Genomic DNA, 27,985 nt, shown 5'->3' with positions numbered 1-27,985 from the left:
ACCTGGCCCCAAAGTCGTGATAATCATATTGCGATAGTTACTATAGTTCTTGTTATTAGCTCAATTTTTGTTACTTTGCCAAAACTGCATTTAAATTAGTCCACTGTAACTTTCTTTTAGTGTTAGGGCTACGTAGTAAACATCTTAAGTTTCAATGTGAAAACCTTTTGTGCATAGTGATAAGTTGATAACATTACGTGTAAGCACTTTTATTTTTCCATTTGCACCCCTTTCCCCGTCCACTGTTCATCTAACTTCACATCACAATCCAAATCCCTCAACGCAGATTTGATATCGAAGCCGAAATCTTTTCCGAATTTCTCGTAGCTTTGGTTGAGCACGCCTTCTATTCCCAGCTCGTGGAATTTGGGATTGTGCTCCTTGTACCTGGCTACCATGTTGCGGATGGCCCAACAACCGTTTTTCTGGAAAATAGAAAAAAAGTCAATCCAGTGCGAGACGGACTTACACACAAAGGGTTCCGTACCACTGTACAAGAAATAACATTTTTTGTGACATAACCACAAGTTCACTATTTTCGGATTTTTACCTTTGCTTATCCTATAAGACATTGCTGCCTGCCAAATTTCATGATTGTAGGTCAACGGGAAGTACCCTAAGGATTTGATTTCTTTGACGGGTCTTGACAGACAGACAGAAAATGAAGTGATCCTATAAGCCAGCGGCGTGGCGGACTATGGCTTAAACCCTTCTCATTCTGAGGAGACCCCATGCTCAGTAGTGGACCGGTGATGGGTTGATCATGATGATGATGATGAGTGATGACTCTTTAGTGGAGGTAAAACTAGTACTGATTATACCCTGACCTGAACACTCGAGTCATCGGCGTGCACGGTGAGACACTCCACGATGACGTCCGCGACGCCGTTCTCGAGAAACAACCTCCCGTGCTCCACTTCACGTAGGCTCAGCGCCGATATGCATTTTAGTATTAATGACGCAGCTGTTGCATTATTCTGAGTAAAAAGTACAAAAAAGGGTTTGAGTTTTTTTACACCTTTTTGTTTAGTGACATCGTATTTCTCAAATGGACGAAAATGGTAAACCATGTATTGGAAAAGGCTACAAGGAGAGATTGAAACTTACGGAATGCCTTCTGAGAAGGGAAACGATGATAGGCACAATCCCGCTTTTGACGAGTTGTCGTTTGACGTCATCGTTGCCTGCCAACGCTGTTATACTGCGTAAAGAAATTATGTTATTTGAATGAGCTCGTGACAATAAATCAGTATGTATAAACATACCCACTTTTTGTAAAATCAATACAGGGACTTAGATTGAATTCCTGGTTGCAAGCGTTTTTGCCATGGGAACTTACAAATTGTTAAATCGATATCACTCGAATATTCGTATCTTTAACAACTTTTGATTTGTCTCCAAATTGTTTTAAAATATAATGGCTACTTATAAAGATGGTGATTACCTCTCATTCGGTGACAGAAATTTTGGATTAACGACTATGCAAAACTGGGACAGGCATAATAGGGATGTTTTAAAAGGAGACATAATAGGTATAACCGATGACAACACATCAATCACCAAGAACTGCATCATTAAAGTGAACCAAACTGCCTGTATTGATTTCAGTGATAGCACTGATCAGTTGAAACATAGAACACGACACATAAACTATTGGAAATCAGAGCTGCATCGAGCTATTCAAGATATTGATGCTGAAATCAATATATTAGAGGCACTTCGCCAACAGCTGAAGAATGCTATGGACACGCTTAATATACCGGAATACATAACAGAAGAATGCCTCCATCAGAGAGGTAACAGAATGCAATCTGACATGGTATACGACGAACCCCAAGACGAGCTCTTCAAAGAATCTGTACTCATTGAAAATGTAAAGCGATTACATCGAGAAATGTTAAGAGACATAGAGAATCAAATGCAAATGAATGTGGCCGCAAAACATGGATTGGAACGAGACTGGAGCAACAAATATTTGGCGTTTAAATACGAAAGCCACAATTCCGACTTGGAAACTAAATCCGATAACGTTAAAGATTCAGCCGGAGCCACCAGACTCGCTGAAGGACAATCCAACGTTCAGTCGTGGGAAGAATATACGGTTACAACATTAGAACAATTTAAAACCGCTATAGACCGGTCTAAAGCGTTGAGGGAAAAAGTTGACGCAGTGTTGATAAATTCCACAAGAGATTTGCGTTCTCAAGACATAAAGGTGAATAAGGCGTTAAGCCAGAGAATAGCTCGAACTGAGCAAGTGAAAACTGAATTGGAGAATCAATTGCGGTTAACCTTGGACAAGATTGTTGAAACTGAAAATATTTTGGAAACGTTACACGAAGAAATGTTAAAGGTTTCGCAAAGGATTCAAGTAGCTCAAACGAGGTTAAACGTTAAAAACTGCAGACCGAACGTTGAGAGTTGTAGAGAAGGATCTTTGATAGGCTTGATCGAGGAAGTTAAAGACTTAAATGACAGTATGAGTTTGTTACAGAAGAGATCTTTAGAAACGGAGAAACTGAGAGCTGACTTGATACACGAGCGATCGAGACTAGAAAATGAAATTATAGTCAAAAAGAAAACAATTTACATTGATAATGAAAGATGTTTGTTTCTGAGATCGCATTTTCAATCCGCTGAAAAATTGTGTGGATTTTAGATAAGTGATTTTGAAAACCAATATTCTGTATGTTATTTATACTCTATAGTAATCCAAACTTGTTTAAATTGCAACTGTTTGTGTGTGTTCACTATTTATTAAATAAATAAAACAAATTAATTACATCATGTTTCGATCTCACTTGACATAAGTCTGAAGAATTTTTGCTAGATTTTTCAATTTGCGAGATATTGCAATGGGAGTGGTCCGTTACATCATACGTCATATTATAACCCAGATAGCAGCCCATCCAATAGCCCAATTAAGTCGTGTCCATTCCTTGCGGGGTCCACTCACAGCTTGTTGGTCTGCAATATGACGTTGTAATTGTCGGCCAGGATGGTGTAGAGCTCATTCTCATACTCCTCTCCACCTCCTCATACACCCAGTAGAATACACCTGGGACATTATTGCAGAAGGGAAATGTAATGTACGGTCCCACTCACAGTTTGCTGGCCTGCAATATAACCGTCACATTGTCGTAGTTATCGGCCAGGATGGTGTAGAGCACGTCCTCGTACGCCTGCTCACACAGCTCGTGGCGCACCAGTAGAGTGGACATTGTCAACATCAGCTGCGATACTATTGGTGCTTCCATGTTTTCTGTAGAGAAAACCAATGCCAGTGTTTTTGAAGTGAAACTTCTTTATTCATGAAGAAATACTAAACGTTGAGCGTTGGGCGTACCACATGAAGGTAATTTTATGAAAATGGTTCTACAAATATGACGTCACGGCTTAGACAATGGCATTGAAGGAATTGATAATTTAGTAATGAGCATGTTATGAATATAGTAAAGAATCATCCAAGTGCGAGTCGGACTCGTACTCGAGGAAGGGTTCCGTACGGTCTATTGTACAAGAAATAACACTTTTGCGGCCATTATGAAATTGTATTATTTGTTGTTATAGCAGCAATAGGAATACACATACTGTGATTTCAACTCTCCACCTATTACCATTCACAAGATAAAGCCCGTTGACAGACAGACGGGCGGACGGACAGTAAATGCTTAGTAATAGGGTCCCATTGGCACCCTAAAAACCACTTTTTTAATTATATTACTGAGAGTCTCAATAGCTCAACGGTTAAGGAGCGGACTGATATCCGAAAGGTCGGCGGTTCAAATTGCACCCATCATCAAACCCATTGCACTATTATCGTACCAACTCCTAGCACAAGCATTACGCTTAGTTGAAGGCAAAGGGGGAGATTAGTCATGACTAATATGGTTAATATTCTTTAAAAAAAAAAAGTATTTTACCTTACCTTTTAACAATTTAGTGAGTGTTTCTAGCAAATTAAGGCCCAAATCTCTTGCGTGTTCATGTGCCTTTCCAAACTCAACTCGAATGTCATCGTCAAGTGTAAACCTTCTTATAACTTGAAGCGTTTCACTGAGTAACTGTGAATTGAATAAAAAAACGTTGAAATTGTGTGCCTAGCTTGTTAATTTGATATGAATAAATGTATAAAGATACAATTATAAAACACAAAAACAGATAGATAGTAATCCTATTATGGTTCTTACAATGCTTTATGATTTGTTGTTAAAATTGCTGGTTTATAATCTTTCTGTTTTAAAGCTACTACCACTTGGTTAAAAATATTGTACGCATGCAATTTTATTTTTGGTATACATTTTATAGCTTTCACAGTTTTTGTATAGAAAATCTGTCGAAGAACAGATAGAAGAACAGATACACAGTAACAAACATAGCTGAAACATAATTAACCTTTTTATGGTCTGGGAAAATAAAGGGTTACCTTTTTATTTCTTTTCCTCCTCATAAGCAACTTTTTCAGGTTGTTGCTTATATTCTTATCAAAAACCTTTTGACGATTAATTTCATGTTTCATTAAACACACACTTATCCACTGTAAGGTTGATATTAAAATCGATTCATTTTCTATACTATCTAGTGTACTAAAAAGAAAAAAAAATTTAAAATTATTATATTCATAATCATCATATAATATACCTATATTGACTTGTACGTAAGTATAGCATTATAATGAAGGAAATAAGTTACTAAGTTAACTTTGAAAGCATTTGAAAACACAAATATTGTCATCAGTATATAAACTTGGGATGACGTAATTCAAATCTTGACCACTGAAATTCAACTGTCTGAAGAAATACAAATTTTTCTGAACTTGCTTTTTAAATATAAATCTCAAACGGCTGAAGTCACGTGATTAGTCGGAGTTACCGTTTATTAACTAGGTGCGAACTCGTCGGCTGCTCGCAACGCGGCAACAAGGAGACTGCGAGCCGCACAGGCTGCGACACGCAACGCACGCTGTAAGGGAGGCTGAGGTGATCTCCTGATTCTACCAACGCGACGCGACGGTTCAATCGGATTTGCAACCTCAGACAGGCTCGAATCTATTTGGACATAATCCGACTAATCACGTTAGTTCAGCCATCAAAAACTTATTATTGAATATTTATAATAAACTAGCTGATGCCCGCGACTTTGTCAGCGTGGAATTAAGTTTTTTAAAAATCCCGTGGGAACTCTTTGATTTTCCGGGATAAAATGTAGCCTATGTCCTTTCCCGGGATGCAAGCTATCTCTGTACCAAATTTCGTTACAATCGGTTGAACGGATGGGCCGTGAAAAGCTAGCAGACAGACAGACAGACAGACACACTTTCACATTTATAATATTAGTATGGATATCACTCACAATAGTTCAAAAAATTTACCTTTTCATAATATTTGTGCCTCTCTCATCAAGCAAATCTGGCTGCATCTCCATCAAAGCTATTAAACTATTCAAAGTCTTCACAACTAGAGATTCATTATATTTGTTCTGCTCTTGGCTGTATGTTTTGAGTTTTACTTCCAAAAGATCTAATAAAGTGTTGTAGGCACCTTCTTTTCCTGCTCTCAGTCGGTGTGCTATGTCTTTATTGCATTCTGCCTAAAAGCAAACATTTCAACCTAACTTTTTTTAATGTTAATCGTGAGCAACAAGGGTGTTTACTTTGTAAAATCCAAAATATACGAATCAAATGTGCGTATTTGTATGACAGCCAGTTCGAAGAATCACAGATGCGAACTGAATACGGATGATTACACAAACACCTTTAGCATGTTACCTGATGTTAAGTGATTACCGCTGCCCATGAATATTTGCAGCACTAGGGGAACTGCCAATATGTTACCAAATTATGAAGAAAGTATTGATAAAAACTACTATTAACAAAATATAGTTTTAAGTAATTTTTTTTTTGATACACCTATTTGCTTGTTGTTTATTAATTGGATTTATAATCCAATAAAAAAAATTACTTGCAATTATGATTATGATTAATACACTTTCACAACACTCACACAATCTTTATCTATTTAAATCAGATTTGAAGAATTGGCAATTGGAGTTTAATAATAAACTTTACACTTTATACCTACTTCATCAATTCACATTCAACAGCTCCTGAACCCCCCTCAGTTTAGTTAGATGTTCAGTACCCCTGCATTGAGGAGTTACAACCGACTTATATGGAATAACCCTTATTAATTAAATGAAGATTACATACCACCAAAATATCTAACTCTTTTATTATTAGAATGTCATCCACATCATTTGTACTGCAAAGCTCTTTTAGTTTCTGCACAGCAGAAACAACTGGGTGGTTATCACTTGAACCTAATACTAGGTCTTTGATTATGTTAGAGAGGTCCACACCCTGAAAGCAGTCAATGTTTTTAAATAACGGTTTTTTCAGTTAACAATTTTTTACAGTTAACCAGTTTTTGCAGTTAACCATTATTTGCAGTTAACCTTTTTTAGTGTTCCGTACCTACCTCAAAAGGAAAAAGGAAACCTTATAGCATCACTTTATTGTCTGTCTGTCAAGAAAACCTGTACTTCCCGTTGACCTAGAATCATGAAATTTGGCAGGTAGGTAGGCCTTATAACAAGTACCTAAAGAGAAAAATCCGAAAATCATGAATTTGTGGTGACATTACAAAAAAGTGATCATAAAAAAATATTTGTTTATGCAGTGTTCTACAATAAAAGTGTTAGGTATATCTTGTATGATGGTATGGAATTCTTTGTGTTTTTCTTGACAGACAACAGACAACAAAGTGTTCCTATAAGGGCCACTTTTTTCCTTTTAAGGTACGGACGGAACCCTCAAAGAGGTTGTACTATTATACCTGAGCTTCAAATTGTGCCACAGCCTCTTTCACTGCTTCTTCTGGGCTCAAGTCGAATTCTTCTATATTCTCCTTAACGACTTCATCATATGTCTCTTGAGTTATCACACGCACCATTTTAGTATTGTTACTTGTGAGTATAAATTGAGTTAAAAATTTGGTAAAGAAATATAATTTTTTTGAAACAAATTGCAAGCAGCCGGAAAGCTTCTTTCAACTTTTTAAAAATGTTAAAATCAAGATCATCAAGATCAGGCCCTGTCAACTGAGGGCCATAAAAGATGCATCAGTCCATTTCTTTCGCACTTTCTATTCCTCTTTCGAAATCCACAGGACTATCTCGCTCCACTCACACAGTATTAAAGGCACATGTACATACAGCACACTATGATATTTTTTGCTCAAATCTTATTGGTCGGTGATTAGATCCAATCGGCTTTCATTACATAGAATTTCGAAATAAAAACATGTCGGTTTTGAGAGATTTTATAACCTAACCTAAAAAACTCAATTTTTCTCCTTAATCCATTGCGAGAGTTTAAACCTTGAAGTGTGCTGCAGTTATAACAGGATATTCGTTTTATATTTCTATTTTCAGTTTTTTATGTTTTTGTTTTAATTGAGAGATATAGTGGATGTGCTCTTTAAACTTGCCTGCCTAATTTAGGCTTAGTAATAATTGTTAGTGTTTCTAAATACCTAGTATCCTTTTTATCTGATATGAGGCAGTGTAGTGTACCTAAGTGTAAAAGCACCCTACATTTACACGCCGTACTTTTTACCGACACAACTAGATGGAAAGCATGGTTGATTAACTGTACGTATTTGCGTAAGTACTCCCTTAGGCAATTAAAAAATGTCAGGATTTGCGAATCCCATTTCTTACCTCGGTATATCGTAAATAATAGATTGACAAAAGATTCAATTCCCACACTGAATTTGCATATTACACAGTCTTCTAAAAACCCTGGTATAGTACATTTTAAAATTGACAAATTTCTAGAGATATCCCCTTTACAGACTGGTAAACCCCTCGATGTTAACATAGTCGATATCCCATCGACTTCACAAACAGACAAACAAAGTAGGAATGAGCAAGCTTCTGTTAATTCAAGTCCTATAGATTTAGTAAATCCCTTGCCAAATATCCCGATTCCTGACAAACAGAAGTCACCAGATTTAATTCAGCACTCTATTTTAGAGCCAACAACTTCTATTACTCATTACTCTCAACCACTGAATCATAAATATATCATATATATGATGTCCCACATTTACTCAAATGTTTCCACAATAATTTTCAGAAGAAGGACTTGCTCATCGGGAGTCAGCGTGCTCAGTGGGACTACATCGAGAAGCTGTTTGCTGTTGATGGTGTGGCAGGTGTTGGATGGTCTACCAAATTAACAGACAAGCATGTGAAACCAAATTGATATGACAAGTTGAAGGCAAGTAACTGAACATTTGTTTTGTAACAATAGGTATGTGATAATGTCCTTGCCATGGAAAAAATCCAATAAAACTATGGTGCGCAGACCTTAGTTATTGGTACTAAAACTTCTTGTTTTCGTGGTGTCTATGTTATCACGTTTTTGAAAGCACTGTCTCTGAAACTATGGGTTGTAGACCTTGTTGTTGGTCAATTTTAAGTTTCAGCGTACAAAAATCTCATCACGTGATCACATAGACACCATAAAAACAAGAAGTACCAATAACCAGGGTCGGCGCCCAATAGTGACGAAGATAATTATGAGCATACTAGGTGATGCCAGCGACTGCGTGGATTTTCATTTTTCAAAATCCCGCGGGAACTCTTTGATTTTCCGGGATAAAAAGCAGCCTATATGTTAATTCAGGGTATAATCTATCTCCATTCCAAATTTCATCCAAATCCGTTCAGCTGTTTTTGTGTGATTGAGTAACAAACATCCAAACATCCACACTTTCACATCCATACTAATATTATAAATGTGAAAGTGTGTCTGTCTGTCTGTCTGCTAGCTTTTCACGGCTCAACCGTTCAACCGATTTGACGAAATTTGGTACAGAGATAGCTCGCATCCCGGGGAAGGACATAGGCTACTTTTTATCCCGGAAAATTGAAGAGTTTCCACAGGATTCTTAAACACCTAAATCCACGCGTACGAAGTCGCGGGCATCGGCTAGTTTATAATATTAACATTAGGATTAGGATAATTAGGTTTAGGATAGTATAATTATGAGCATAAAAGATAATTTTTTGAATAAAAATTTGAATCCTAATGAATTTCCAAACTACTCATTTAAATTCTTTAATTATATTTTAAACCCAATGTCTACTTTAAATCTAAATTGCATTATCAAATTTAGTTTATTAACATAATTATCTATAAAAAAATAACCATGCATTACAGGTGAAACTTGCTGCGCAAGTCTTCAGCAGAGATGTGGCCCACAGCTTAAGAATACAGATGAACACTTATCGTCAATTACAACTGGAACATGGTTATTGTCTATTCTAAATAAAGTTTTTATATTTTGATAAATTTGATTGATTTTTTTTTGAAAAACTAAATTTCTAAATAAATTATTAGTAGGATTACCGATAAATACTGAAAATCGGTAATTAATAGCAAAACCGTTAAAATCTGTAAAAAGGACATCACTAAAAAGTTACGGTTTTCCTGCTGTCACGTCGTCCCTAATTTACGACAATCCGGGCATATAATTGCTATATATTATATAAAGTTAGAAAGAGATGGTCCTGTGGATTCTCATAGTAAAAACCAATAAAATGTGAGACAGACGATCACTACAACAATGACAATTTGTTATATAAATTCCTTGCCTCCCACTTCCCCTTACTACTGAAACAAACATCGTCTATGGAGTTGGTGGTCTGTATCCTATATGTTATTGGTCTGTGATCAAGATATGATGAACTTTCCCTTCTTGGCCGATTACTAAAATGACAGCTACAAAGATCGCAATCACAATTGGTCGTCGCTCTCTCACTATTGGCTACAATACATTGTTGCAAGAAGATTATCATAAATTCAGCCAATCACGATAATTGTGATTGTAGGAATAATTGATGCAATTTCAACTGTCAAGTCAAATTACATTTGACATTATCAATCATATTGTCAATGGTCTGCGAATTTGCGAATACTGCGTTTTAAAACTGAGAAATCAGCTGATTATTTATTTACTGTTTGATAATATAGGTAAACTTCGTAGAAAACTTTATAGCCTCAACCTTTAAAAGATCAATCAAGAGATGAATGTTCATACTTCATTCATGCTCAATACAGTCGACCGTTTAGAGCAGAAATAAAAAATATTTAAATACCTTCAACCTAAAATGTTTTCTTAAGAGCAACCCTAAAATGAATATCAGTGCTCTCAAAGATGAAAAAATATTTTGTTGATTTAGATGGGTTTTAGCAATTTACTAGTTTGTTTGTGCGAGAAATTACCTAATTACTAATAAGACGATTATCAAAAGCGCTCGTGAAGTTATAAATTAGGCACCTCTGACAAAGTTTTAATACACCTTTTGGTCGAATATCAAGCTCACCAACTATTGACCGTATTAGAGGACATATTTTAAGATCTTGAAATCTCATGTTTTGAATAAATTACAATAAATATAATTATTATATAAATATAATAATTTCTTATATTCTTATAAATATAATAATTTCTTAAATTAATAATTATATAAATATAATAAATTCACAAAAAATTGCCCACAATTAAAACATCAAACTAGGTTACGATGTTTCATTTTGAGTAGGTAATAGGTACCTATACTATCAGTATCAGAGGAATTAAAGGTAGGGTAGCGCACCCCAACTACTTGGAATGTTTATACCTATGTGCGTTATAGAGTTTGAAACCACCCAACCGATGCGCTCCAAACTGGTACAATATGTAAAGGCAATAATGTGAAGATGTTTTTAGAGTTTTTATTTACAAGCATAGTAACTAGCATACGCCAGGTATCCACTAGTTTTATTATATTCAAGAATTATACATGTATACTAGAGAAATAATAACTAGATCCTTTCGGTTACTTTGTAAGTTATTACAATGTGGCTAATTCCATTGTACACAATCTCTAAACTAAACTAAAATGTCACGCCTAAATCTATTGCTATCCCTTTCATAATGCAGAAAAGGATGACACTAGATTTAGACCTGTTAATTTAGTTTAGTTTAGAGATTGTGTACTAGAGAATCGGCCCCAATATCCATGCAATTCACCAGTGTATCATAATGTAGTTATGTCAGTGTAAAAGTTTTAGAATATTGTGGAGTTTGAAGCAGTTTGATAGTTTGTACACAAGACAACTATATAACAATTTAAAAATATCAAATATCAATATTGTTTGGTTTGCAGTAGGTACATGGTGTTACCAGAAGAACGAAAGTGGCGCTCTCAAGTCTCATTTCATTTCAACTCTTTTCGGTCGATCCATATTGTTTTCTGTTCGGAAATATTTTAATTTTTAATGACACTGACAATTAAACGGATGACGCATACTCATAAAAGTGGTTGAATAGAAAAATAATGCAATTTTGTAATATTATCAAAAGAACAACGCGTAAAAAGGCGTAATCCGTAATATTCTAGGAAGTTTGTATATTTAGGATAATCTTTTAAAACAAAATGAGTTTTCTGGGGAAGTTATTCGGAGGGAAAAAAGAAGAAAAGGGACCCACGACACATGAAGCTATACAAAAGTTACGTGAAACCGAAGAGCTATTAGTCAAAAAACAAGAGTTTTTAGAGAGGAAGATTGAAGCAGAAATACAGGCAGCTAGGAAACATGGCACAAAGAACAAACGAGGTAAGCAGTTATCAAGTTGGAAGGTTTTTATTGTGCTGTGTGCATAGTAGATACCTTTTGTTGACAACATTCTGACCTTGTAATTGAAGCGGTTCTAGATTCAATATCGTCTTGGTCCTTATTCTGTAAATTTTCCTTATTAAGAAGTTACACACACTTAATTGTATTATATTTCTTAACAAACCTTTATTTTCTATTAATTGAATCAGTAGGTATGATGACTCATTTGTCAAAGTAGCTGGTAGATTGATCTGAATGTGGTGAAATTTTTACCATCTTGTTAGGAGTGCTGCTCTATTTGAAATATCTATCTACATTTCTATAAACAACAATTTTCAATATCAAAGTAGTACAAACCGCTACATCTATAGTCTATTTTTTAATCCCAGAGACTAAAATAACAGCTAGAAATATCACACTTAAAATATAATGATACCATCTATACTAAAACAGATTTTTATTTATTTTCATGCATAATAGTTTTTGATTACCTTACACTAAAGCTTGTTAAACTACATGTTTGTAAAGATATTAAAGATTTATCGTGCAAAATGATGAATAAATACGACTGTATTATGGAACCCTCGGTGTGTGAGTCTTTGAGAACTTTGTGGAAAATTCTTAGGCATGCAGATTTCCTCACAATGTTTTCCTTCACTATATTATACGTTAGTAATATTTCATTGACTCTGAAAAGTTATAGGTGGATGCCCAGAATTGAATCCCAACCAACATGGAGGCAGATGTCTTAACCATTAGGCTAAAGCCACATTATATGTGTTAAGCTTAGAGATAACTTAGGAGCTATCTTTGTGTACAAGACACACAATGGTCACATACAAGGCTCCTAGCTTGGTGACACGCAATATAATTTTTTTTTTTTTTTTTTTTTTATTATAAGTGTTAATTTCTCATTGGAGACTGCTTTGGTTTAAGTGTTTTTATATATATACTATCTAGCTAACTAATTGTAACTGTTTGTCTCTACAAAATAAAATAAATAAAAATAAAAATAAATAAATAAAATAAATACACTTTATCACCATCTGTTGATGAAAACAGCAGAAATTCAAACTTCTTCCATTGAATCACTTGGCGACTAACAAAAATTAAACAACACCTTCGTTCGCATCTTCATGTTAGACTGTAGATTAATCTTTTAAAATCCAACTTTTCAGCTGCTATTGCTGCACTTAAACGCAAGAAGCGATATGAGAAACAACTCAACCAGATTGATGGCACACTCACACAGATTGAGGCCCAGAGGGAAGCCCTGGAGGGTGCAACCACTAATGCGCAGGTGCTCAATACAATGAAGGATGCAGCAAACGCCATGAAATTGGCTCACAAGGACATGTTAGTTATATTTTTGTTTGTTATGAAGAAAAACAGTTCTCGTCTATTGTATAAAAATGTTTATTTTCTGATCTTGCAGCGATGTAGACAAAGTGCACGATATCATGGACGATATTGCGGAGCAGCACGACATTTCGCGCGAGATTACCGACGCGATCAGCAACAATGTGGCCTTCCCCAACGACGTTGACGAGGATGAACTGGAGAGGGAGCTCGAGGAGTTGGAACAAGTTTGTATTCCAAGCACAAACATTTTGTATGTCAAAATGTCTAGGGTCCTAAAAATTAAGCAACTGGTTTTTGGAATATTGACCACATGGCAGAATGTTCAAGATGCTCTTAAGTATTAAGAGAATTTGTGACATGATCGGCAACAATATGACCCTTGAGGTAATAACTCGGAGGGCATCATCCCTAAATGTTTGTATCCTTTGCAATGTTAAAACACTTTGGTGTACTTTCTCAATTTCTCTTGTTTTTCTCATTGTTGAGGATCATGACCCATTCCATTAAACACAATGGTAAGGGTTGTCTTGGGATAGCAATGTGGTGGATTCTCCACTTTCTGCATACAACATCATCATCATCATGATCAACCCATCGCCGGCTCACTACAGAGCACGGGTCTCCTCTCAAAGTGAGAAGGGCTTTGGCCATAGTCTACCACGCTGGCCATGTGCGGATTGGTAGACTTCACACACCTTTGAGAACATTATGGAGAACTCTCAGGCATACAAGTTTCCTCACGATGTTTTTTTTTCACCGTTAAAGCAAGTGATATTTAGTTACTTAAAATGCACATAACTCCGAAAAGTTAGAGGTGCGTGCCCGGGATCGAACTCCGACCTCCGATTAGAAGGCGGACATCCTAAACACTAGGCTATCACAGCATACAACATAGTGAATATTAAACAGTGTTGAATATAATATTCTATTTGATGTAAAATTTAAATAGAAACTTACTTCAGCAATGCTTAACCTCCTCTATGATGTAAAAAGAAAAGAAAATAAAGATTAACGCTGTCTGTCTCTCCACAGGAGGAACTGGACAAGGAGATGATCGGGATCAGTGTTCCCTCGGACAACCTGCCAGACGTGCCGGCCACTGAGCCGGTGCGAGCCAAGGCTAAACCCAGCAAGGAGAAGGAGGACGATGGTGAGATATTGCATATAAACAGTGAAATTTAAGTGGATTTAGAGCCATGGTTAAGTGAATCACCTTAAGCAGTACTATCTACAGTTTGTTTTGGAAAATAGGCAAGATTTTATTTTTACGAAAAAAAGATTCTGATTAATTGAGAACCTCCTCCTTTTTTGAAGTTGGTAAATATGACTAAAATGAACGTAATTTTATTGTTTAGGACTTGGTCAAGCTACATCTCGTAAAAGTGTACTGATTCTTTCACAATCATTTAGAATGTGTGAGAGAAAATGAAACTTAGCTAACCACACCGCCGCCTTAGGCGCTATCTCCACGGGCGAGGGAATCGCAACAAGCCCGACCTACAGTAGCTGGCAAAAAATATTGTACATGGACTGTGACGTTGTAAATTTTGAACTACTAATTAGCGTTTCGCTTTTAATTAAAATCTATTTTGTTCAAAGTATGTTGGTGCCACCTAGCATCAAGGTGCAGAACTACGCGTGGGTCGATGTTCAGAGTTCATTCGAGCCACAATAGATGGCGTTTGCTTCGTTGTCAATTGTCGTAAAAATAAAACAAAATAATTAAATAAAACCATAATATCATTTGTTTATTGTTAAGTCATTAACAAAACGGTTCTTATAATATATCCTTAGGTTCCGCAAATATTCAAAAATGAATTGGCTTCATGATCAAACTAAATGAGAGCGGCCACACTCGGGTTGCGTCTGGCAACACCGATTGGTGAGATTTAGAATTTTTCTGGAGTCAACATGTGAAGACGAATTTTTTCGTTCCAGGAAAATCTCACTCCTTTTCGCCCATGGCTTCGCCTGGGAAAATACAATAGTTATAAATTTAGTCATCCTAACGTATTTCAATGTTTCATCAATTATGGTGAGTGAAAAATCAAGTAATGTGGATTCGACAAAATGGCGGTTTGGTTAGAGAAAATCCTAATTTAATGATTTCCCTTTCAGTTCCAGTTATTTTACCTTCCCAAGTAGATGGGGATAATGGGTTGTGGGTGGGCTCCTGCAGGCCATTGGTGGCCAGGAGTTCAATAGGTGAGTTGTGTTTGATCGGGAAAATTCCACGTGTCGAAATTTTCACACAGCACAAATTATAATCTTGTTTTTTCTTTGTTACAGGGTTTCCGTTTGCGTTTCCGTTTTTAGTTTTCGGTTTTCGTATTTATTTCTTTTGCACATTCACGTTGGCAACTTAATTTCTATGGATAAGACTTGGTAAAAATCTTTGTAATGAAACATTTCGGTTGTGAAGAATCAAATAAATTGAGTTTTGGATCTTGGCCGATGCCGTCCAGCTACCTTGCAGTCTTCGCACCTACAAGTAAGCAAATGTTTGTATCCTGGAACAGTTTAGTGAACCTTCTTAGTGTATGTGTACAGTAAGAACCCTGTCTTTACTACTGAGCTTTTATTTTGAAACAATTTTATGAATTTTACTGTGTCATTGTCTATTCCATGCCAATGGCATCTTAAATTTAAAACATAGATTTTATGTACGATCTACCTAAGGCATTCTAATGTATCTAAATTAAGTCTTGGCATTAAGCTAGAATAACTAAGCATTATTAGCCATCATTATGTATTAAGCGACCCCGGTAAAAGTTACATTAAAAACAATTTTGCCTAACATCTAGCAAATTTCATTTATAACACCTCATATACATTACAAGGGAGTCGACGGCTAGCTTCTATTCTTTACTAGGTAGATAGATCAAGTAAGTAAAATTATTTTTTTTTTCCTCTAATCTTTGTAAGGTGGTAGATTATTCCGTATCCGGGTATATTTCTATTCCGCCCAATTTACCACCCTTACAAATGGCGCCCGAACGTTTTTTTATATAGTTATTTCAGTATATTTTGAGAAATTTGGTGAATTTTATGAAATGTACTCCGCTGATTGTACAATTTTCTAAGTAGTGACACATTGCAAAGAGCACTAAGCTGTTTTTTATGGTTAACTAACTAAATAATAACTAATAGTTAGAAATTTTGTTTGATAGTTTAAGTAATTTTCTGAGTATAGTCCAACAGTGGTTTTTTCTTATTTAATTAACACATTATAAATGGTGTTTATGCCGTTCAATTATGTTATTTGACTTACCTTGGAGGTGTATAAGTGAATGTTTGCCTTCAGTTTAGTAATAAACATTGCTTAACTGAGTTGTTGTTGGGTATTGCTTTCAATAGTAAGTACATCTTATGTTTGAAAATTCCGGTAACTTAGTATAATTAAAGTTTTGAAACGCTATGTGCTGTTAACTAGTTACACACATACATTTATAAATACTAAGAGTTACAACTTGTGAAACTAAATATATAAACTATATTCAGAGATTACATTAAGTTCAAGTATGAAGTTATGAACAATTTTTTTTTTCAGTGACTTGATACTTCATTATTTTGTTGAAATTTTGTTTAGAGCTGTGTTAAGGTTATGATAAAAGCTACTTCACACACAAAACATGTTAAGTTTAAGTGAATGCTGGTAGTTTAAAGTGACATTTAGAAACAGATTTTGTTGTATTTTAGGTTATGTGTTAAAAGTGTAAAGTAACAGCCATCAAACCATTGCACAATCTCTTTGTTTTTTTGAAAGATAATATGCTAGTCAGAGTTCATTGCAACTTTGTTGCCTGTTTACTTTTGTAATTGTAAAGGTTGTAACACACTGTGTACTCATAAAGGTGATACTGCACCTTACAATCATTTATTCAATTTTGGGAAGTTTTATTTTGTTATATTTTGTTTACTATAGTAATAATATGTGCTTGTATTATTAACAATATTTTGGAATAGGAACATAATTGATAAAATAGGTTAGGATAGACTTAAGAATATTGTTTTTGTTGTGTATTTTGCTTGTGTATATTTAATAGTTTAAATAACTTCTTTTGTGTTTGTGTTTAACCAATTGGTATAAGGCTAAACATAGACAGTTACACAAGCTCGATATTTTGTTAAATGTGTTTTGACTTAACACAATGGAACAGACTTTTGCCCAGTTTCATTCACTTTTGAAGGACGAATTGTGTTATGAGGTATCCATTCGTTCCGAAACTCCAGCACCTACAGTGCTAGGTTTAAAGAAACAGTTAAAACAATTAATTCAGGAAATTCCTTCTGAATCAATTTTAGAGACAGATTTCTCTTCTGAAAGTGAGTTAGGGGTTATTACTAAAAAACTTCAAGACTTAGAAGATTTATTAAAAAAGTGTTCTGACACTAAAGATAGACATGCCCTCTGTAGGTCTAAAGCTTTAGCTTCACATTTGTACTTTAGAATTTTGAGAATACAGTGTTCCGAACTCAGCTTAATAAGTAGGAAGAGTGAATTACATACAAAGTTGCAGAGTTTGATTTCCAGATTAGATGCTGACAATGAGTCGTCTCACGACGAATCACTGGATTCCGAGAGTACCGCCGTTGACTGCACTGGTGATAAAAATGTGGCCAAGTGGAAGTTAAATTTCAACGGACAGGGTGATCCGCGCAGTTTCATCGAACGCGTTGAGGAATATAAAAGATCTTATGGCGTTTCAGATGGAAAATTATTTGTTTCTGCATTTCATCTTTTTACAGGCCGAGCATTGTTATGGTACAGAGGCAACAAATGTCAAGTTTCGTCTTGGTCAGAATTGAAAACTTTATTTTTAGAGGAATTTGATGCAGTAGATTATGACTACAGGTTGCTAGGTGAAATTCGAGCAAGAACACAAGGCTCTGAAGAACCTGTGTCTATCTATTTCGCTGTAATGTTTGGCATGTTTTCAAGGTTGTCAACACCACTTTCCGAAGAACAAAAGTTACAAATTTTATTACATAATATTCGCCCTTTTTACTCAGAACAATTAGCTCTTGTTGACATTAAGTCTGTCGCAATGTTGAAGGAAAAGTGTCGCAAACTAGAGGCTGCGAGGCAGCGTTCCGCCTTATTTTCTGAGCCTACTAACAGTAAGGCAACTTTAAGTTCAGAGTTTGCTTACAAACAAGTGACAAAACAGATAAACACACTTTCAGTCACACCTGCACCTAAGGTTGATACAAGTAAAGGCACTGATTTTACGAAAACAAATAAACAACTATGTTACAAGTGCGGCAAGGGTAACCATTCCTTTAAATTTTGCAGGACAGTTCCGAAATTTATTAGATGTTTTTCGTGTGGACGTCAGAACTTTACAGTAAAGACATGTCCAAGTTGTAGTAAAAAGGCGATTAGTAAACCCGCTCCGGACAAAAATTCAAAAAACTAATTAGTAAGAACTGTGCAGAGACACAAGTAAATAACTTGGTCATTAACAACAAAACATCCCTTTTACCTGACACAGTTCTGTATTCAGTGGATAAACGAGACTTTAGGCCATATTTAAAGGTTTTTGTTGACGGTTTTGAGATTACAGGTTTACTAGATTCCGGTGCTTGCGCGTCAATTTTGGGTAACCAGGCGCACAAGGTTTTTTTGAGATTCGGTTATAAATTGCATAGCAGTATTGATACCACATTTTCAGTGGCAAATGGAGACAAACTTGATTGCATGGGTTATATGTTTATTCCGATTACTTATAATTCCGTAACTCACATAATAAAATTTTTTGTAGTACCCTCTATAATAGCGGATGTTATTTTTGGCTGTGACTTTTGGAAAACATTTCAGTTAGCCCCTGGCATTTTTGATAATTTAGAATTAATTAAGGCACCTTCTCAATTTTACAATATTTGTGCGATTGATAATGAACAAATTCATACCATCACTTCTTTTGAAAACTTATCATCTCAACAGAAAGAATTAGCCCAGTCTGTAGTAAATAAATTTTTAGATATTTCTTCAGAGAAAATTGGATTGGGTAGAACAAAATTAATTGAACATGTTATTGACACCGGTGATGCCTTGCCAATAAAAATAAAACAATATCCACTTTCTCCCGAAAAGAAGGAAGCTTTAAGTAAAGAGTTAGATAGGATGCTGGAAATGGACGTAGTTACTCCGAGTGAAAGCCCTTGGAATAACCCAGCAATTTTAGTGAAAAAGGCAAATGGAGACTGGAGATTTTGCCTAGATTGCAGGAAATTAAATTCAGTGACAAAGGGGGATTCATACTCAATACCGTACATTCCGCAAATTCTAGATAGCTTGAAAGAGGCAAGGTTTTTATCATCGATTGATTTAAGTTCAAGTTTCTGGCAAATTCCATTAGCTAACGACTCTCAGGAAAAAACCAGTTTTACAGTTCCTGGTAGAGGGTTATTCAAATTTAAAGTCATGCCGTTTGGCCTATGCGGTGCACCAGCACGACAGCAGAGGTTAATGGACCAGTTATTTAATCAAAATTTTTGTAGTGATATTGAAAATGGAATAGTATTTTGTTATATAGATGATATTGTTATTTGTTCTGCTGATTTTGAAACCCATTTAATTTTATTAAACAGAGTTCTGGATAAACTAAAAATGGCTCAACTATCCATAAATTTTGAAAAATGTAATTTTTTTAGAAACTCTTTGAAATATTTAGGGTATATAGTGGATGAATTTGGTTTACGCACAGATCCTGGAAAAGTTGCCGCAGTTTTGAACTTTCCGACCCCAAAAACTGCACAGGAGGTAAAGATTTTCCTAGGCACTTGTTCTTGGTACAGGCGCTTTATTAGGAATTTTTCAACCATCGCTGCACCACTCAATAGACTAACGAGTAAAGGAAAGAACGCACCTAAATTTGAGTGGAGCGAACAGGCAGAGGTAGCATTTAATACATTGAAGAATGCGTTGGTAACCGCACCTGTTCTTGCGGTACCGAATTTTGAAAAACCATTCAAAATACATTGTGATGCTTCTGCATATGGTGTTGGCGGTATGCTAACGCAAGAAACCGATGGTTGCGATCATCCCATTGCGTATGTCAGTAGGAGCCTAAATAAAAACGAAAGGAATTACAGCGCGACGGAACGCGAGGCTCTAGCTGTGATTTTTGCAGTGGAGAAATTTCAGGCTTATTTTGGTTCCAAGCCAGTCACAATTATCACAGACCATGCATCCCTAAAGTGGTTCTTAAATTTAGAAAATCCCTCAGGACGTCTCGCCAGATGGGGTTGTAGATTATCACAGTATAATTTTGTTATCGAACATAGGAAGGGTTGTGATAATGTAGTTCCGGATACCTTGTCGAGACTCATACACGTAGATGTAGTTGGTGATCGTGATGATAACTCTAGTCAACAAGTTTTGGTAGATGACTGGTATGACAAAACATTTAATGGCTGTAAAATCAATCCAGCAAATTTTCCGAATTTTTGTATTTTGAACGATAAACTATATCGTTACAGTAAATGTAAATACCAGCTTCTCAGTGAGTTCGACTGGAAAGAGGTAGTCCACAAGAACGACATCCTTAGAATTATGCAACAAAACCATGCAGATGCAACTGCAGGTCATTTTGGTGTGTTCAAAACTCATCGCAGATTATCCCTCAGATATTTTTGGCGTGGTATGTATAAGGACGTGGTTGAGTACGTTAAGAATTGTGATACTTGCTCTGCGTATAAACACACGACATCAGCCACTCCAGGTCTGCTAGGGAAGCCTAAAGTCTGCGAGAGACCTTTTCAGGTCATTTCGGCTGATTTAGTCGGACCTTTGCCTAGGTCTAAATCAGGATTTACATTTCTTTTTGTGGTGACGTGTTGTTTTTCGAAATATACAATGTTGTTTCCGTTACGGCGTGCCACAGGTGCCGCTGTTGTTAAAGCGCTAGAGAATTTTGTATTTTTGAACCATAGTGTTCCAGAGACTGTGATTGTGGACAATGGGTCCCAATTTACAGGATCTGAATTCCGTAATCTCATTAAGCGTTATAATATTCCGAAATTACACTACACACCACTGTACACTCCGCAAGTTAACCTTGTTGAGAGGTACAATAAGGTTGTTATGACTGCTGTAGCCGCTTTTGTGAAAGATAACCACAGGTCCTGGGACGAAAACCTGTACAAGGTCCAGTTCGCCATAAACAGTGCGGTTAATGAATCCACTGGATTCTCCCCGTTCTTCCTTGTCCACGCTAGAGAACCGGTCTTAAATGGTTCCTTCTATAAGGACACGGATAAGGAGTACGAGGCCGGAATTCCAAGGGAGGAATACGCAGGAAAGTTTGGATCTTGGAGGACATATTTGGTCAGGTTAGGAGAAATTTGTTTCAGGCTCATGCAGAGTATGCAACGCATTACAACTTAAGGCGTAGGTCTGCAAGCTATTCTGTTGGGGATATAGTGTGGAAAAAGACCTATCCACAAAGCGACGCTACAAATTTTTTCGCAGCTAAGCTGGCACCTAAGTATGAAAAGTGCAGGGTTGTCAAGGTTTTGTCACCTTTGGTTTATGAACTAGTTAGAGTAGCTGACAACCACCCAATAGGCACTTGGCATATTAAGGATATTAAGAAGTAGATATTTGCCATTACTTAGTTTGGTCTAAACTGTTTGAATATTTAAGTTATCAATATTCAATTAGGAATTTGAATGAGTGTAGTGATGTTCTGAGTTAACAGTTACATTACCATGGTTCAGTTGAGGAGGAATGTAGTGGATGTATGTAGGGATGAATATGTGACGATTGGAATGCTTGTGGTAGACCAACCGGTTGAGAAAGTAAAAATGCAAATATCGTACTTTGGGGATAACGAAAAGGGGGGGTTTTGTGTTTTGTTTTCGTTTTCCTTCTAGATAATGGATCATTTCTGTTATTTTTCCGATTCTGTTCCGAGATCTATTTTCTAGGAGAGTTATTTCGTTTTTTTTTTCTCATATTCCGATTTTGATTCGGTTTTATTTTTCCGAATGGGATAGAGAACGGTTGCCATATCAGATGGACCCGTTCACAACCAGATTTTCCGTATTTGTTGAGTAACAAATATTACGATGGTAGTTTAAAAGAGTGAACCACCGTAGGCCTAGACGCATTCTATCAGTCAGCTGAAGAATGATGCCAAGATGTTTCCACTCAAGTGTCTTAGACACCATGAAGTTTTTTTGTATATATTCTTTTTAGAAGTTAGGGTTGTGTAGTTAAGTATAATGTATAAAACCTTACACTGTTTTCAGTATATTTATTTTGTTAGACAATTTTCCTTGTTAGTAGTAGATGTGCGTTCACGCGTAACTTCTGTGTTTTTTTTTTGTTTGTTTGTTTCAGGCAAATTGTTAGTAGTTGTTGGATGACGCTGAGGGCAGCGTGGTTCAACCTGTTGAACCTTTTCGTAGGAGGGGAAGTATTGTGACGTTGTAAATTTTGAACTACTAATTAGCGTTTCGCTTTTAATTAAAATCTATTTTGTTCAAAGTATGTTGGTGCCACCTAGCATCAAGGTGCAGAACTACGCGTGGGTCGATGTTCAGAGTTCATTCGAGCCACAATAGATGGCGTTTGCTTCGTTGTCAATTGTCGTAAAAATAAAACAAAATAATTAAATAAAACCATAATATCATTTGTTTATTGTTAAGTCATTAACAAAACGGTTCTTATAATATATCCTTAGGTTCCGCAAATATTCAAAAATGAATTGGCTTCATGATCAAACTAAATGAGAGCGGCCACACTCGGGTTGCGTCTGGCAACACCGATTGGTGAGATTTAGAATTTTTCTGGAGTCAACATGTGAAGACGAATTTTTTCGTTCCAGGAAAATCTCACTCCTTTTCGCCCATGGCTTCGCCTGGGAAAATACAATAGTTATAAATTTAGTCATCCTAACGTATTTCAATGTTTCATCAATTATGGTGAGTGAAAAATCAAGTAATGTGGATTCGACAAAATGGCGGTTTGGTTAGAGAAAATCCTAATTTAATGATTTCCCTTTCAGTTCCAGTTATTTTACCTTCCCAAGTAGATGGGGATAATGGGTTGTGGGTGGGCTCCTGCAGGCCATTGGTGGCCAGGAGTTCAATAGGTGAGTTGTGTTTGATCGGGAAAATTCCACGTGTCGAAATTTTCACACAGCACAAATTATAATCTTGTTTTTTCTTTGTTACAGGGTTTCCGTTTGCGTTTCCGTTTTTAGTTTTCGGTTTTCGTATTTATTTCTTTTGCACATTCACGTTGGCAACTTAATTTCTATGGATAAGACTTGGTAAAAATCTTTGTAATGAAACATTTCGGTTGTGAAGAATCAAATAAATTGAGTTTTGGATCTTGGCCGATGCCGTCCAGCTACCTTGCAGTCTTCGCACCTACAAGTAAGCAAATGTTTGTATCCTGGAACAGTTTAGTGAACCTTCTTAGTGTATGTGTACAGTAAGAACCCTGTCTTTACTACTGAGCTTTTATTTTGAAACAATTTTATGAATTTTACTGTGTCATTGTCTATTCCATGCCAATGGCATCTTAAATTTAAAACATAGATTTTATGTACGATCTACCTAAGGCATTCTAATGTATCTAAATTAAGTCTTGGCATTAAGCTAGAATAACTAAGCATTATTAGCCATCATTATGTATTAAGCGACCCCGGTAAAAGTTACATTAAAAACAATTTTGCCTAACATCTAGCAAATTTCATTTATAACACCTCATATACATTACAAGGGAGTCGACGGCTAGCTTCTATTCTTTACTAGGTAGATAGATCAAGTAAGTAAAATTATTTTTTTTTTCCTCTAATCTTTGTAAGGTGGTAGATTATTCCGTATCCGGGTATATTTCTATTCCGCCCAATTTACCACCCTTACAGGACCTTTAGAATGAGATTTTGGCTTTGTAGAGAATTGTCTCTGTCACTCATACCTATGTGACATTTTGGCGGTCTCAACGGCACAGACAACGCTCTACGAAACCGCTATCTCTGTCTAAAGATCGATGTATATTTCCTGCCGGGTACTGTACTATCGTCTGCGATAGTATCGCCCTGTTGATATTGGTCTATAAGAGTTCTACCGAATTTGGTGGCACGGCGAGACTATCGCCGCGATTCTCTCGTCCGTGGAGATGGCGCCTTAATCTGAAGCTTTTTGGCGCTACTTGTTAGCATATATTATACATATTGATAAAAGAAGCAGATACACCACTTATGAGAAGATTTTGCTGTATGTATTTATTTTCAACTACTATGTACGTATCTACCAGTGATTTCGCGAAAATTGAGGTTTTTAAAAATTCCGTGAGTACTCTCTGATTTTCCGGGATAAAAAGTAGCTTACGTTGCGTCGGTTGCGTGAATGCAAGCTAGGAGTATATCTGTACCATATTATGGTAAATCGGTTACCTAAACGGATGGACAGTGAATGGTAACAGATAGACAGACCGATGAACTGATAGATAGAGAGAATATTAGTATGAATAACACAGACAGACTCATATGGATAAGTCCTTTTTATGACAGTTTAAATTAATTTCGTTTTATTTTTTCAGACGAGGATTTCAAACTGCTCAAATCGTGGGCCACATAGACGCATCTCATATAAGCTGTTGCTCGTGATATTTTCAGCTATACATTCATAAATCTGAATAATCTAAGTATCTATTTATATGCAACATTGTTTTTCTTTCATATAAAACATTTAACCTATGTAAGAAATTAGTCTGATTGGATTAAGAATTATCTATTATCTTCTACAGTAATTAGATTAACAAATATTTTATTGCTGTTTTCAATTTTATTTTTCTTATTGTTATACTAACACAAACAAATCATTTAAAACTGCAGGGTTAATTTTTATAGCTTGTTATTGTATTTTTTTTTGTTGACGGTACAACTCAAATACTTAAAATAATATAACACAACTATGCGAACTAACGCATGAACCAATAAAAGTGTAAAAGTAATATGTATTTTTTAATTTTATTAAATTAATCTGGTAAAAATATTTTTTTCTTTTTGTGACCGTTTCCAGGATGTATTTATCTCATTATTAATCATTATAGCAAGTGCAAAAGAAATTGCGACGTCACGCATTATTAGCTTTGTTTAACTTTCGCCTTAAATGTTTTTGAATTTAAAAATCCTTGACATACAACTTAAAATTCTTTTTCAAATACTTAAATCAATTCATATAAAACACTTAAACCTAAATAGATTAATGAAAAATTAATATTTATTTTCCGACGTGTTTCTACTTCAATGTTGAAGCATGTAATATCTAAAAGCTACATGCATGCCAAGTATCATGCTTTCTTCCAGATGGGGGTAATATATCAATTATTTTTGAACTATAAGTTCTGCCCAAAAATATTGATTGTCGTCAAATCTTGCATGGGTGCTGGACTTAAAAACTAAATTAGTGATTTCAAGGATTTATATTTTCAGATACTAAATTCTAGACTAAATGTTGATAGCGTTAACGAATTTGAATGATTATAAGGTCGGTGTAGAATAAGCAAAACATTCGTAACATATTTTAACGTAAAAATGCCTGTAATTCGTATTGTACATTTTTTTATAAACTTGTTACAGTACCTACTATATAATATACTAATAAACTTTTCGTCAAATTAGGATGATCTTCTAGCATTGGTTCCCAAAGTGGTCCAGGTGGACCCCCAGGGGTCCACGGGAGACTCGACGGGGGTCTACGTTGGCGTTAAAATCGCTGGCATCAGATATCATTTAAAATGTATTAAATAATATAAAACGAAATACCATACGTTTAAATACAATTATAATGCGCGTTGTATTATTTAATTGCAAAAAAATGCGTTTGTGTCTTAATTTTGTTGAAATATTTAGTTTTACTCCTTCTGTCGCACACGGCTTAAGATAGGCAAAGGACATCGATGGAATGTTTATAATCACCTAGGTTGTAATGTAAAAAAATTAACAAAAAAATGTATTCTTTTCTAGGCTTAGTTGTAAGGCTGTTTTTAATAAATTCCCTGTCCACTGAAACGTAACTAGCAAATTATTGTAATGTAAAATAGGTATGTAGTGTCTCGCTTGCCACAAAATAAATGATCGTTTAGTATAAGCAATATCCTTCCACTTGCTTGCTTGTAACTGACTGAACTTTTTTAAATGTGCTATGCCAGAAGATTGGCTCCATCGTTCGTTCATTCAGCTCACTTTCTCTTCGCGCTTTACAAAACACTAATGATAGGATAGACACGACTGCGTGAAGTCATCAGATTTCGTTCCGGGCTACTTTTAGTTAAGGCGGTGCTCCGTCTACCGAAAGCGTACCTACACACTTCCATTAAAAATTGTTTAGGTACATTTTAAAAACTAAACGGGCTTCCGAGACGGTCAAGCGGCTTGACGTCAAGCAAGTTTTGTTTTGCTCGATCAAACTGCTTGACGGTCGCATCAAGCAGCTTGATCAAGCAAACGCCAATTTTCTCAATATCTCGAACACAGTCCGAACGTCGTCGCGTCAAGCAAAAATATAAAATCGCATCAATCACTGCCAAGCACGTAAATGCTTGAGGCAAGCATCAAGCAAACATTGTAAACGGTCAAAATGCTTAGCTCAATCAAAAATCTACGTGTTTGACCGTCTCTGAAGCCCGCAACACACGAGTAGATATATAGACCAGAGGGGAAGCTTCATACTAGCGGCTGCTCAGGCACACCACGACGTGTCACGTGGCCGCCGTTTGCCATTAAACTGGGCGCAATCGGAGCGTCCGTGACACGTCGTGGTGTGCGTGAGCTAGTGTGAAGCTGCCCCTCTGGTCTATAATATCTATTCGTGTGCCCGCAATAACTTTACTAGTGGCAGGATAATCCATTTTATTAAACGACCACTTGTGGCCGTCCTAGACTCGTCCTATAAAACAATGGGGCTGATTCTCTTGTACACAATCTCTAAACTAAACTAAATTAACAGGTCTAAATCTAGTGCATACCTTCCTTCGGTAGTTCCTTTACCGCAAGCAACATTATGACAGGATTAGTAATAGATTTAGACGTGTCATTTTAGTTTAGTTTAGAAATTGTGTACAAGAGAATCGGTCCCAATATCCGTTTAATTTTTCCTTCCATCATTTGCTTTGAAGTTACGTTTGAATGGAATTTATGTATCAAAATGTTACTTTTTTAAGCTATACTAATTTGTGCATATGGTTCCATAATATATTTTATTTAAACATAATATTTTATTTGAAAAACAATCGTTTAAAGCCATTAAGTATGCTTTCATAAAATCCAAATATCTATCAATAAAGTAGATTAAGATCTCCTTGTCGTCAGTCTATACAAAGTATGTACATACTAATTGTATGAGGATTAACTGACTGACCGACATTAACGTATAGCCTAATCCGCTGGGTTTAGATACTTGAGAATTTGCATGTTGATTATGTATCATAACTGTAACCTGAGCGAAGCCGGGGTGTGTAAGCTAGTGAAAAATTATTAATTAGGTACCTAAGTAGGTACTTATCGCCCCTATTTATAATACAAAATAGCTCTCCCAAAAGAAATACTTTGTGGCTTTTGAAGTTGTTTCTTTTTATTTTGAAACCCTCTTAACATTTTCCCATTTATACCTATTATTACCTATTTTTATTGAAATTAAGAAATGAAGCTGAATTATGTTTTCTACTATAGTACACGACAGGTCGAGATGGCAATCGGCGTGGGGACGCCCCGCACACACGCACCGGGTTAGCGCGAGGGCTGTGCGGGGCGTCCCCACGCCGATTGCCATCTCGACCTGTTGCGTACTACAGGTAGATAAACATCTATCTACCTATAAAAAATCTATCCATGGTAAAAAGTTAGTAAATTTATTGGTTACCTAGTGACTCAAAAATGGTTAGCGCTGACTCAGATTTTTGGCTTTATCGATTACGTAACATAGATCGCTATA

The 27,985-nt window shown here is 35.9% G+C and overlaps 4 protein-coding genes and 1 long non-coding RNA gene across 5 annotated transcripts in view; 4 read left to right on the top strand and 1 right to left on the bottom strand.

Annotated features, from left to right (window-relative positions):
• The window catches only part of LOC117983752 (transmembrane protease serine 9-like), a 267,133-nt gene that overhangs the window by 134,752 nt on the left and 104,396 nt on the right, over nucleotides 1-27,985 (top strand). The window lies entirely within an intron of this gene.
• Nucleotides 198-7,077, bottom strand: LOC117983751 (armadillo repeat-containing protein 6 homolog). The gene is made up of 9 exons (XM_034970370.2): nucleotides 6,834-7,077; nucleotides 6,209-6,358; nucleotides 5,372-5,589; nucleotides 4,427-4,586; nucleotides 3,929-4,064; nucleotides 3,106-3,262; nucleotides 1,108-1,201; nucleotides 828-977; nucleotides 198-425 (listed from the first exon to the last, which is right to left on the bottom strand). Exons 1-9 carry the CDS (start codon nucleotides 6,948-6,950, stop codon nucleotides 210-212), a joined length of 1,398 nt encoding a protein of 465 aa, XP_034826261.1. The 5' UTR covers nucleotides 6,951-7,077; the 3' UTR covers nucleotides 198-209.
• LOC138402524 (tektin-3-like) lies at nucleotides 1,418-2,670 on the top strand. Its single transcript, XM_069499479.1, has one exon. It carries the CDS (start codon nucleotides 1,418-1,420, stop codon nucleotides 2,657-2,659), a length of 1,242 nt encoding a protein of 413 aa, XP_069355580.1. The 3' UTR covers nucleotides 2,660-2,670.
• Nucleotides 7,085-9,358, top strand: LOC138402525 (uncharacterized). The gene is made up of 2 exons (XR_011236905.1): nucleotides 7,085-8,281; nucleotides 9,227-9,358. It is a non-coding gene; the product is annotated as an uncharacterized lncRNA (long non-coding RNA).
• Nucleotides 11,351-27,265, top strand: shrb (charged multivesicular body protein shrub). Its single transcript, XM_034970376.2, has 5 exons — nucleotides 11,351-11,668; nucleotides 12,847-13,024; nucleotides 13,104-13,254; nucleotides 14,063-14,180; nucleotides 24,591-27,265. Exons 1-5 carry the CDS (start codon nucleotides 11,488-11,490, stop codon nucleotides 24,626-24,628), a joined length of 666 nt encoding a protein of 221 aa, XP_034826267.1. The 5' UTR covers nucleotides 11,351-11,487; the 3' UTR covers nucleotides 24,629-27,265.

This window comes from Maniola hyperantus, chromosome 7 (assembly GCF_902806685.2).
Source record: "Maniola hyperantus chromosome 7, iAphHyp1.2, whole genome shotgun sequence".
Taxonomy (NCBI): domain Eukaryota; kingdom Metazoa; phylum Arthropoda; class Insecta; order Lepidoptera; family Nymphalidae; genus Maniola; species Maniola hyperantus.
Note: the sequence above shows the minus strand (reverse complement) of the source record. Positions and strands in the feature narration are given on the sequence as shown.